The sequence below is a fragment of the Dromiciops gliroides genome, chromosome 1 (genome assembly GCF_019393635.1).
Source record: "Dromiciops gliroides isolate mDroGli1 chromosome 1, mDroGli1.pri, whole genome shotgun sequence".
NCBI classification, from domain to species: Eukaryota; Metazoa; Chordata; class Mammalia; order Microbiotheria; family Microbiotheriidae; genus Dromiciops; species Dromiciops gliroides.
This window is the reverse complement of record NC_057861.1, coordinates 510,399,183-510,412,470: the sequence shown is the minus strand read 5'-3', so window position 1 is coordinate 510,412,470 and position 13,288 is coordinate 510,399,183. Positions and strand designations below refer to the sequence as shown.

Genomic DNA, 13,288 nt, shown 5'->3' with positions numbered 1-13,288 from the left:
AATTTTGTGTGCTGTGCTTCTTCAATGTTCAACTTAATTAACAGACATTACTGCTCACATTGCTGCCTTGCTGAATTACCTACTCCAAAAAATAAAGTAGAACAAGGCAAAAGCAGTTCACTCAGCTCAAGTATATTTTTCACATAAGTTTATGGATTATTTTGTCCAAAGCAAGGCCCAAAGAAGGTATATGAGAAGACACTCCTATCCCACTCTTTTGCAGAAGAAATACATGAGAATGAAACATTTCGTGTTTTCACAATTTTTTCAATATACTGATTAGAATTTTTTTCTTCTCTTTCTATTTTTTTGTTTGAAAAATATAATTTTTTATATAAGATAGATCCCTGGGGGAAAAGGGGAGAGAGATACTGGGAGAAATTCTGGCGACATAAATAGAACAGTTAAAAATTATTTCTACAAGAATTATTTTGTTTGATTCCACTCAACAAGTATTAAGTGCCTACTATGTGCAATGTATCATGCTAAATGCTGGGAAACAAAAACAGTCTTTGTTTGCAAGAAGCATAAGAATGGATGCATTTGAGAAAAATAAAATAGCAATGATTAATGAGTTCTACTTGTTTTCTTAGTAAGAACTGGAACAAGTTGCTCCAATAAAGGTATACTCGCTGCTGAATTAACCATATAGAAATAATAGTTTACTTGGGATACCGAATTTTAAAAACCATAAAGTACCTTAGGCAATATTTCAAATAATGCTTTGCAAAAATATTTAAATCCTAAGAACAGTATAATCATTAAAAAATCCTCAAATTAATTTATAATTATGAATAATTCCTCAACTCTAATTATTCACATTATTTAAAATGGCAAATGCCTCAACTAATTGGTATTTTCAATAATTACACATAATAGTTTAGCATATAATTGCTTATCATAACATCAAATTACTTAAATTAATGTTGCTAATAATTTTTAATGAAATCCTCTGGGAGAGTATGAACTGCTGATATAGAAGGTAGCTTTTCACTTGAAATGCACATATGGTAATTTCATTTCTGTAACAGTTCAATGTTTTAAGGCAATAAAGGAGGATTTTCATATCAGAGGAATCCTGATGACATATTTCTTTTTTGTTTGTTGCAATGGGGGTTAAGTGACTTGCCCAGGGTCACACAGCTAGTAAGTGTCAAGTGTCTGAGGCCGGATTTGAACTCAGGTACTCCTGAATCCAGGGCCGGTGCTTTAACCACTTCACCATCTAGCTGCCCCTGATATATTTCTTTATGATTTCCCTTGTACCATTTTTTAACTCTGGCAGATTACTACTATTCATAGGCTATCTTCATCTCCTATATCAAAATATAAAATGAACCTGTGATGTCACATATGTAATGTCATAATCATTTTAACATTTCAATAAGAAAAGGCAAAAAAAGTAATTTTCAGGGAAAATTTGATTAGATTGAGAAATTATTTTTAGAAATAGGGCAAAAAATTTTCAGACATTTATGTTCCTCTAATAAATATGCAGTTATAATGAAAAATAGGTGGAATAGAGAAAATTCTGCAGAAAATGACCAAGAATAAAGCTTTTCCCTCAAAAGTTCCTCTTTCAAATATTATTAAAAATATATTTGTGGGAGGGGGCAGCTAGATGGCGCAATGGATAGAGCACCAGTCCTGGAGTCAGGAGTACCTGAGTTTGGGTGTGGCCTCAGACACTTAACACTTACTAGCTGTGTGACCCTGGGCAAGTCACTTAACACCAATTGCCTCATTAATATATATATATATATATTTATATTTGTGGGCAGCTAGGTGGTGCAGTGGATAAAGCACCGGCCCTGGATTCAGGAGTACCTGAGTTCAAATCCGGACTCAGACACTTGATACTTACTAGCTGTGTGACCCTGGGCAAGTCACTTAACCCTCATTCCTCATTCCCCCCCCAAAAAAAAAAATATATATATATATATGGATGGATTATGCTAAAAAGAGGGCCACCAATTGAATTTATGTTCTACAAGAATGTTCCATATAGATTCAAAACAGTTCAAAAATTATTTGAGTCCCTGTGTATAACAGTATGTTGGATGACAGATTTTTAAAAAACAACTAAAATACATGACTACTGTTCTCAAAAAGTTACAAGAGGAAAAATTTTTATAAAACAGATAATAATAGGGAGCATTTATATAGATCTTTACAGTTTTACAAAATGCTTTTACAAATATCTCATTTGATCCTCACAAAAACACTGGGAGGTAGTTGCTACTATCACCATTTTACAGATGAGAAAACTGAGGCAGACAAGTTAAATGAGGTACCTATGATCACGTAGCTAGCAAGTATCTCGGGCCAAAATTGAAATCAAGACTTCCTGACTCCAGATCTAGCACTCTATTCACTGTGCCACCTAGACAACAGATAATCATATCATTTTCAGGTTTACAAAGATGTGAGTTATTACTCACATTTTGCAGATGAGGAAATTGAGGCTCAGAGAGATAAGACTGAAATCTCAGTGTTAGAATTTAAAAACACATGTTCTGACCATACAAAGTGTTATTTCTACCATAAAAAACATAAGCACAGACATTTTAATTGATATTTCCCAATATAAAAAAATCTAAAGAACAAATATTTTATTACTTCATATTTTCACATATTACCAAAATACATTGTATGCACACAAACAAGTATGATTTTTCAAACTTCAAAAATGATAACTAAATTTAAATAATTTATACATTTACAGTAATAGAATTCATTTCTAAAAAGAAAAACTCACCTCAACATCTAAAAATAATAGATACATCAAAAATCTCAATACAACTAGGTTCCATTAAGTGCAAACAACTAATCCTATTCATTGATCACATTATTCAAAATCTCACTATATGAAGTTATAATTATATGTAAAATATGGTAACTGGTTCCAATACAATGGATATATGCAATAAAATTTTTTTCATAATTTATCTACTTCTTAACATAATAGCAAAGGATGAAAACATGTATTTCTAATTCAAGTTTATTTATTTACTTTTAAATGACCAAATATCATACCTAATAAAATATCAAATAAGCCTACAACTGATAATATGAGGGGGGAAAAAACACTGTTATAGTCATCGAAAATATTTTAGCAGCATTGACTGAATTGTCTTCTCTTTTTAAAAATCTTCATACATATAGCTAGTAAGTATAGAGAGCTTTATCTACAAGTTGGTGAATCCCCATGCTCATATTCTTACACAATGAACCAAATATAGTTGGATGACCTGGGGCATTATCTAAAATCAGTAATGTTTTAAACACAATATTATTGTCCTTGCAATATTTTTCAACAGTTGGGCTAAAATAAATTTAAAAAAACAAACAAGTCTTCAAAAATAGCTTCAGGCACCTATGCTTACTGCCAAAGAACTGAAAGCAATTGATGGTTTAGCCTCTCAGAGAATAAGGATTTTGAGACTAATTAGATAAGCATTTGTTTTCATTTAAAATTCCCTTCTGGATTACCTCCCCCAAACATCGATCCTTTGACACTTCAAATTTAGATTGAGTTTATTCTTTCTTAGAAATATAAATTTTAGAAGGCATCCTTTTCCAAAACACCCCTATTTCATCCACATTAAAAATCTGTTGATCAGAATAGTCATCTTTTTTATTATTTTCTTCAAAATATGAGGGTATTCAGCTACCATAACCTCACGTCTGTACTCACTACCTCTTTGATCATTTTAACATTATTCAACTAAACTTGATTCTTAAAATAATCAAATCAACTAATGTTTAGTACAATTTTCTTCACTATCTACTTCATTTTTATTTTCTCCAACTGCCTTAAATAAACTTGAAGCTTCAGTCTGAAAAGCTGCTCTGCTAAGAGGAATGTGTCTTTCATTGCAATTTTCAATCCAGATAGCTAGAAGACGCTCCATTTTTATCACTGTAACACCTCTATTCATTGTTGTGTTTGAGTTACTATAATCATGTTAGTACCATTTAATTTCGTCAAATTTTTGTCCTAACATAAGAATAAACCTCTTCTTTTTTGTGCCTACATTGTTTCATTTGAAATATTCTTATTCTTATCTATTTTGTTATGGGTTTAAAAAAAACACAACTGTTGGTGATAGGGTATGCATCAGCAAATCATGTCCCCACTCAATGAGAGGCAAGTGTAGAAAGACAACAAAGCAGTATTTTAAACTCTAGACTATCTCACACGTCACATTATTTGAATTTTGGCTCACATTAAATGCAATCTGACATCATTTTATAATTTGTACTAATCTAATTTCACATTATTCAAACTCTCATTAATCATGACCTAGCTATATTATCAAATCTTCACTCAGTTAACTCGGGTTTTTTTTTGTTTTTTCAAATGAACAGGGGGGGCAGCTAGGTGGCGCAGTGGATAAAGCACCGGCCCTGGATTCGGGAGTGCCTGAGTTCAAATCCGGCCTCAGACACTTGACACTTACTAGCTGTGTGACCCTGGGCAAGTCACTTAACTCCAATTGCCTCACAAAAAAAAAAGAGATTATTGGAAATGTTTTGTCATGATTAGGGACCTGGTTCTGAGACAGGAAATAATGGTTTGGAATAAACAAAAATTTCTGAATACAGATGGAATTTCCATATTAACTACTTAATATTGAACTAATATAGCTAAAGGAATAAGGGAAAAAGACAATTTTCATACTAAGAAAATTTTACCTTTAATAACCAAAATCATACTATGCTGTCACACATCTTAGAGCAATTCTGTCAAAGTGATTTTCCAAAAGTGCAGGTCTGACCATGTTACCTACTACTCAATAAACTGCAGAGGCTTCCTATTATCTCCAGGATCAAATATAAATCCTCCTTTTGGCACTTAAAGATCTCATAACCTGGCCCCTTCAGTCTTCTTACATTTGACTCCCTCCCACAGACTAGCTATGCTGGCTTCCTTACTGCTCCTTGCACTGGATACCATCTCTTGATTCCATGCATTTTCACAGGCTCTCTCCCAGGCCAGGAACATCCTTTCTACTTACCTCTGCCTCTTGGTTCCCCTGACTTCCTTCATAACTCAACTCAAAGCCCACCTTCTACAAAAAGCCTCTCCTATTCCCCTACCAAACCCTGTCTCATGCTAATTTCATTTCTGTGACCATTTTCCATTTACTCTGAATATATCCTGTATATACATAATTATTTACATGTTGTCTCTCTTTCATTAAAATGTGAACATCCTGGGGGCAGGAACAGAGTTCTGACCTTTCTTTTTATTCTCAGTGCTTAGTGCAGTGCCTGGCATGTGTTTAAGTGTTTAATAAATGCATATTGACTTATTATTAGGAAATATACAAAAAAAGGACTTAACAAAAGTTAAGGTGAATAATCACAGGTTTTTTCATCTGTAAAATGAAGGGAATAATAAACATTAACTTCACAGGTTACTGTGATGTTCAAAACAGATAAAGTGAAATACTTTGTAAATCATAAAGCACAAAAAAAATCTCAAAGCATTATATTAATGTAAATTATTATTATTATTAGCTATTATGAGCTGGAGAACATCCAGAGGAAGGCAACCAGGAGACAGTAAAAGGCTTTAATTCCATCAACCAAAATATAATTATCCTCTTGAGGAAAAGGACTATTTGATTCTTATTTTTGTTTTTATATTTATTTATTCATTTACTCATTCTCCGACCATGGGAAAATAATTTAACATCTCTCTGCACCTCAGTTTGTTCATTAGTAATATTCATACCATCTACATCAGCATCTACTGAGCATCTACCTCACAGGGTTGCTGTGGGACTCAACATAATACTTAGGAAAATGAAGAGCTATATTTTAATATTTAGTCATTATTATATGCTACTATTTAATTCTAAAAATATAACAATTAAATGCAAATGAAGTGTAGAAACTCAAGACTCTCGATCACCCAAAGGAGGAATTTATGAACAAAGGCAGAAAAATAAAAACTGGAGTGATTCAAATAACATAAATTATCCTATGTTGAGACTGTGATTCTTGTGTAGCAGAGATCATAGCAATAAAACTTTAAATTACTAGCACATCTGTAGAGTTGTAAGAGCTTACAAAGTAACTGCTACATCTAAAAACCATGTCTGAACCAATAATCCTTAAATCACAGCCAAAACTCTTTAGTAGAGGGGCCCTAAGGAAAATCAAATAGCAAATCTGTTGTAGATTCTGACATTCATAGCTGGACAATATACTTTACAAAAATATTTTACTATCAACTTAGAGAGATCCATTTTAAGGACATGGAGAGGGAAGTTCAATGGTTTTGACATTTACTGAAGCAGAAAATAGGCTTTTATAGAATTCATAAATTATTGAAAGTAAAATAGAGAGCAGATAAAGCATTAGCCCTGGATTCAGGAGTACCTGAGTTCAAATCCAGCCTCAGATACTTCACACTTACTATCTATGTGACCCTGGACAAGTCACTTAACCCTCATTGCCTCACAAAAAAAAAAATTTTTTAATAGAGACATGTCTCAACTTGGGAGAACTTTTGTCTCCTCTGCCTCAGTTTTATAGATGAAATAGTGATTCACTTTACCTTGGATGGTCTGAGGCTTGTTAGCATTGTCAAAGTCACAGATCTTCCTCCAATTAGCCTTCACAGCCTCAGGTGTCATTGGCTGATTTTTCTGCCTGACAACGGCACCAAGAGTTCGTTCCCAACGCACTAGTGAATAAAAGAAAAGATATCAAATCACAAAGTTGAGACATCCAGAAAAAATGCAACATGCCTTCTTAAAAGGTTTTTTTTTTTTTTTTTTTTTTAGTGAGGCAATCGGGGTTAAGTGACTTGCCCAGGGTCACACAGCTAGTGTTAAGTGTCTGAGGCCGGATCTGAACTCAGGTACTCCTGACTCCAGGGCTGGTGCTTTATCCACTGCGCCACCTAGCTGCCCCAAAAGTTTTTCATCTTAAAAGGATAAATTTTTTTAAATTTTCCTAATACTGAAAAAGATTTATACTACATATGTCTTTTTCTGTCAAATGGAAACAATACAAAAAAATCATCACCTCACCTGTTGAGGAAACCTGAGGGGACAGTTGTTATTTTTTAATTCAGTTAACTAAGAGTAATTCTATTATGTAGTTCTACTTGCGCTCTCTCTTATCCTTCCCTTTCTCTTTCCAACAAGTTTTAAAGTTATCAAAAGGATGCTAATCAACCAATGTTGTTTAAAAATGCTGTGGAACAAGAATATAACTTGTTTCTTCTGTGGAAGATGCCCAAAAGAATAAATAACCATGAAGAATGCTAACTATTCCTCATAGTCCTACCTTGAAAGTTACTAGGCTGAAGATTTCTATGTGAGACTAACAGAAATACCCATTTCTAAAAATTCCTAATGACTAAAATGTCAAAGTTGTTAATGTTATGCTTGGTTCTTCCTATTAAAAACAATGTTTACAGAAATGGCCACAAAGTACCATAGTCATTTAGGACTAGAGACACATAAAACAATTTCAAGAGTTGGGATATGAATCCCTTGTGTTGAAAATATTTGACATTTGATGGAAAGAAATTGTCCACTAGTCCTTTTTAACCTCTGAAATATATCAAATTAGAAAATTCATTTTAATAGCAATAACACAAATCTAAAGTGAGACAGAACTGGAATTTTTATAGAGGAGGGTGATCTTATTAAAGCCATCTTGGAATTTGGAAGCTCAGAGCAAAACATATTTAGGCGTGGGCCAATCTTTGAAGGTTATTAACCAATGCTTCACAGACCATGTCCTATCCTTTCAACTTTCTTCCAGATCATATGAAACTCTGGGGAAAAGGTAGACTAACAATCTATCTTATGGCACTCAAGATTTCAGTGAGAGTAATGCTGCTCTTTACCACAACCAAAGTAGCTACCAATCTTGTTCCAATGTATTAATCCTGTTCCTATGTATTAAGGAAAGAAAGGATGGCCAGAAACAATAGAGGTAGAAATCATTAAGGTGATCATGGTTCAATATGGACTAACAGGGAGATGCGGAAAGAGAGGGAACTCTGAAAATGTTATGGAACTGAAGAACAATAGGTGAATTTACAACATTTAAGTGTTCAAAGAATATTATGTTCACATAGGATACAAATTGTCAAAGCTGCATAAGGAAGAAAAATATAAATTAGAGCTAGCCCTCAAAAGCTCCTAGCAAACTTTCCTCTATGTGGGGTCACACTTAGGTTTAAAGAGCCGGAAACAATCAGACAAATCAACAAATGAAAGGTACTTACATTTCCCAATCCAGCCTGCTCCAACCTGGCAAGAGATAAAGGGAAAATCATCATTATCTGATTTTAAATCTTCCCTGGAAACTTTAAAATAAAGTCTAAACAATTATCTTCCTAGAAAGGGCTTCTGCCTAGAGACAGGGATGAATGACCTGGTGCAGTAAAATCCAGCTATTACATTGTTACTATTTAATATCACAATATAAAATATCTGAAAAAAGGATAGCAAACTGAATTCAGTAAATAAGAACAAGGAAGAACCCCAGAGAACATTTATATAGAAAATCCTGATCTTGAATTAGTTTGAAGCCACTTATTTTTGTGTTGAAAATCTGCCAATATTTTCCATCTCTACAAAGAAGGCTGCTTTGCCAAAGGTATTCTGGAAAGGGAAAAATCATCTGGGGTAAACAGAAAATGCTACTATATGTGGAAATACCTTCTAAAAGAAAGTACAGTAACAACAGAGTCCACTGTTCATTACACAGTATGACTTGTTCTTGGCCTGGTCTTGAAGCACATTGTTCTTTGCTTTAATATGTGCATCTGATGTTTCACCAATAATGATGAAAACAGAACAGATGTAAATTGCAATGGTTCTAATGACCTAGAACTGAGACTTCTTATACCCTCCTGCAATACCCTCACAAAATAAAATCTGAATGAAAGTGGCAAAATGCCCTTTGCTTTGGACTGAAAAAGGAAATAGAAACTGGCATAAAATTCTCCCAAAAGTCCATAAAATCATAAAATTACATAATCTCAGAGTAAAAAGGGACCTCAGAGACCATCCATTCCAACACAAACATAACTGATCAATCAACAAAAATAATAAAAGTTAACATTTATATAGCATTTTAAAGTTTGACAAACATCTTCCATATATTATCTCATTTGATCCTCACAACAACCCAATGAGGTAAATGCTATTAATATCTTTACTAGAGAAGTAAAAACTGAGCACAAAGAAGTTAATGACTTTTCCAGGGTTAAACACTTAATAGTGTCCGAAATAGGAGTCAAACTCAGGTCTTCTTAACTCCAAATCAGGAACTAAAGAGAACTACTAGACCACCAGCTACCAACAGCCATCTATTTAGTGAGTGCCTACTTGTTCCAGGCACTGTCCTGGGTGCTAGGGATACAAGATAAAATGAAGCAGTTCCTACCTCAATGAGCCTACATTCTACTAGAGGATGCAAGTGCAAATATAAGTATGCAAATTCATATACAAGAGCGGCTAGGAGGCACAGTAGATAGAGCAATGGCCCTTGAGTCAGGAGGGCCTGAATTCAAATCAAGCCTCAGACAATTCCTGTGGAGAAAGATTTGAAAGTTTTATTGGACTGTAATCTCATTATGAATCAATTGTGAAACAAAGCATCCAAAAAATCAAATGCTGTTCTAAGCTTCACTAAAAGGCACGGCACTATGAATGAGCCAAGTGATGGGCCTGCTATAAACTAACCTGGAGTGCACTGCAGAGAGAGTATCCAGGATGCTAAAAGAACAAGGTACTGTATATTTTAAGGTACTGAGAATGCTTAGCGTGGAGGAAGACTTAGAGGAGGCATCATAATCGTATTTGAAAGACTGTCATGTGAATTAGGCTTGTTCTGCTTGACCAAGGGGATAATTAGAAACAAGAGAGAGAAACTGCAAAAGGAAGAGATTTCGTTTTCATGTAAGGAAAGAATTCCTAACAATCTGGGCAAGGATAAATGAGCAACCTCAGAGGGTAATGGGTTCCCCTTCACAGAAGATCTTCAAAAAAAAGCTGGACGACAATGTTGTAAATTTTAATCAGGTACAGAATGAAATAGATGGTGTCTTCAGTTTCTTCCAACGTCGAGATTTCATGACCAATCTCACTGGTCTTCCCAGCAGCAGATGGATTAGCAGCAACAGTTTCTTCATACATGCCTGAAAGAAGCTATGCTGGACATTCCTGCTGATCCTCTTACTCATAGCCGCCTTATACCCCTTCCCAAGTCACTGAGCCAAAGGGATATCAATGCAAAACCAACCAACTCTTCCTCTCACCCTTGAAACACTAAGAAAGAGTTTCTAGAAAGATTGGTTGGAGGGAATTTCCAAGAATCTCTCCCAAAGAAAAAGATTTTGTCCCTCATCTTAAATCTCCACTTCTTACCTATATTATATCTCAGCTAGAGGCACCTTCATAGACCTTAATGTCAAAAGGGGGGGTGGGGAAGGCCAAGGAAAGAGCTTCTCAGGAAGAAGTGGACCTTCCAAGTTTTGCAAGTGAGAAAAAGGCTGCATTAGGGGTACAGTAAGAAAAAGAAAAGTGAAAGTAACCTTATCTATGTTACTCTCTTCTTAAGCCACAAAAGTACAATTTCTGAATATATTTTCCATTCCGAATTTTCCCATTTCCTAAACTCCCTATAATTTTCTTTTGCCCTGGAGAATAACTAAACAAATTGTGAAATGTAATGAATGTAACAGCCTATTACTGTGCTGTAAGAAATGACAAATGTAATAAAAAATAAAGACAGAGATGCACAGAAAAATGTCCATGAATTGATATAAAGCTAAGAAAACAGTATACATACATACAGAATGACTACACAATAGAAATGGAAACAAGTACTACAAAACATTCAAAAGCAAATGTTTGTAAAATTGTAAATAAAAAGCATAGCTCCTAAAAAGAGATATGAGAAGACACTGGAATCCCATTCCTTTGCAGAAGTAAGAAGTCCACATATATGGTATGCTGTTCACATTTTCAGACTTTTTCAATGTGCTGACCAGTTTTACTCATTTCTTTCTCTTCTTTTTCATTAAAAAATATTATTTGTTGTATGGGATGGCTTTCTGGGAAGGGTAAAGGAAGAGATATTGGGGAAAATTTTGGTAATGCAAAAAAAATTAAATTTTTTTTCCAATTTTCTATTATCCTTTACATCTGTGAATAGCATAAGTTTACTTATTTAATTTTAAGGAAAAGGGAAAAAAAGATTAGTTCTATATAGATTAGTTTGTTGACTTTAAATGATAATTTTGTGTAATAATTTTTCATTGCAATTTTTTTCCTTTCAAAGAGCTCTCTTTTTAGGGGTACAACCTACTTTATATGTATATATGTACATGTATATGCACATGTATGTAAACATATTCTTTTTTTTTTTTTGCGGGGCAATGGGGGTTAAGTGACTTGCCCAGGGTCATACAGCTAGTAAGTGTCAAATGTCTGAGGCTGGATTTGGCACAACCTACTTTAATACTAACATAATAGTTCAGCTTCTTTGATAGGAAATATTTTGAATATTCAAACATACTTATAAAGTTTTTTGTTTATTTGTTTAGCAAGGGCTATAATTGAGTATAAATCTGCTTTAGGAATACCGGGATTAACAAGAAACTCAATAATTTGATCCCTGTTATTTCCTCCCTTAAGATATTTGCCAGTATTTGGTCTTGGGTTTATAAAATGTATGCTATCTCAAAAGTCCACATTCCATGGAACCATGCAATATTCAAATTTGGGGGGTTTGCACATATTAAATATAATAGCACTATAGACTGCTGTAAGTATTAGACATGAAACAAAAAAAATATTTTCCCTAACAAGCAATAAAATGATCATCAGCAATGATGCTGCTTTGTTTTTCACTTTTGCGAAAGGTTAAACAACATAAAAGCTTAACAGACAAAAGCTTTCTCTGAGGCTGATGATGGAAGAAGCTGGTTGAGAGCTTAAGAAAACCTTACCCTCTCTCCTGTATTCTGAAATTATGACAGAGCTATACTTTCAAGCTCTCCCCTTGCTCAAATAGGAGGTTTTTCATCTTAAATTAAGAACAGCCCCTATCTATGATACAAAGAACCTTAGTTCTTGCATCTTCCTGCTCTGTGTTGCTGATGGAATATTTACAGGAGAAAAGTAAAGGAAGAGAGAAGCAAATGCTGTAAACAAAGATTATCTCTACTCTTATTTTCTGTCAGCTCTTGCCTTTTCCCTTGTCAGATAAGTGAGATTATCAGTAACAAAGTAGAAAGTAATTAGTACAAATTTTATTTCCTAAAAGAAAATAAGAATGTAAAGTCTTTGAGGGAAGAGACTGTTTTTCTTTCAATCTTTGTATCCCTAGGACTTAGTAAAGTCCCTATCATCTAGAGATGCTTAGTAAATATTTTTCTAAATGAATGAACTGCACATATCTATTGCCGTTGAATGGCAGAGGGAAAAGGGGAACGAAAAGGGAGATGTGGTACCTCAAATAAGCCTCCGTTCTCTTCACAGCTCTCATGGCATAGCCAAAGGACAAGGGGGGCTACATAATCAGGTTTCAAAGCATCCAGCATGTCTGAATATGGAAAAGTAAAATATCAAGTTTATAAACAAAGACACATATAACATTTTATTCTCCCAATACTAACACCATATATTTACATAGGACCTTACAATTATAAAGTGATTTTACATGCATTATCTTATTTCTTCATAAAAGCACTGCAGAAGGAAGCAGGGCAAATACTAACCTCATTTTTCAAGGGAGGAAACTGAAGGTCAGAGAGGTTAAGTGACTTTCCCAAGATTACACTCTGGCAACCAACAGAGCTAGAACTTGAACTCAAGTCCACTGATTCAACCTGCAGTGCCCTTTTGACTGTCAAACCACCTCCCACAGCCATAGCCATTAACTCATCATCTTATCCTTCCCATGTTTAGAAACAGAAGTAAAATTGACTGAAATTAGGAACTTATACACACTGATGTACCAGCATGCTACTATAATTGTGAAATGTACTCAATCCTTAATTATCTATGGGAAGGTAGGATCTACTTCCACATCATTTTTTAGATTGAGTGAAATTGTGTGACCTACTTAGCACAGCATGATCAAATGATCAAGCATTAGTTTTCTTTTTTTTTTTTTTTTTGCAGGGCAATGGGGTTTAAGTGACTTGCCAGGGTCACACAGCTAGTAAGTGTCTGAGGCTGGGTTTGAACTCAGGTCCTCCTGAATCCAAGGCTAGTGCCTTATCCATTGCACCACCTAG

The 13,288-nt window shown here is 34.4% G+C and overlaps 1 protein-coding gene across 1 annotated transcript in view; it reads right to left on the bottom strand.

The window, feature by feature from the left end:
• HSD17B4 (hydroxysteroid 17-beta dehydrogenase 4) overlaps positions 1 to 13,288 on the bottom strand; it is a 119,920-nt gene that overhangs the window by 72,499 nt on the left and 34,133 nt on the right. The window contains 3 exon segments of the mRNA XM_043976125.1: positions 6,572 to 6,700; positions 8,261 to 8,285; positions 12,500 to 12,591. Of these exon segments, the coding sequence (XP_043832060.1) occupies positions 6,572 to 6,700; positions 8,261 to 8,285; positions 12,500 to 12,591 (246 nt within the window).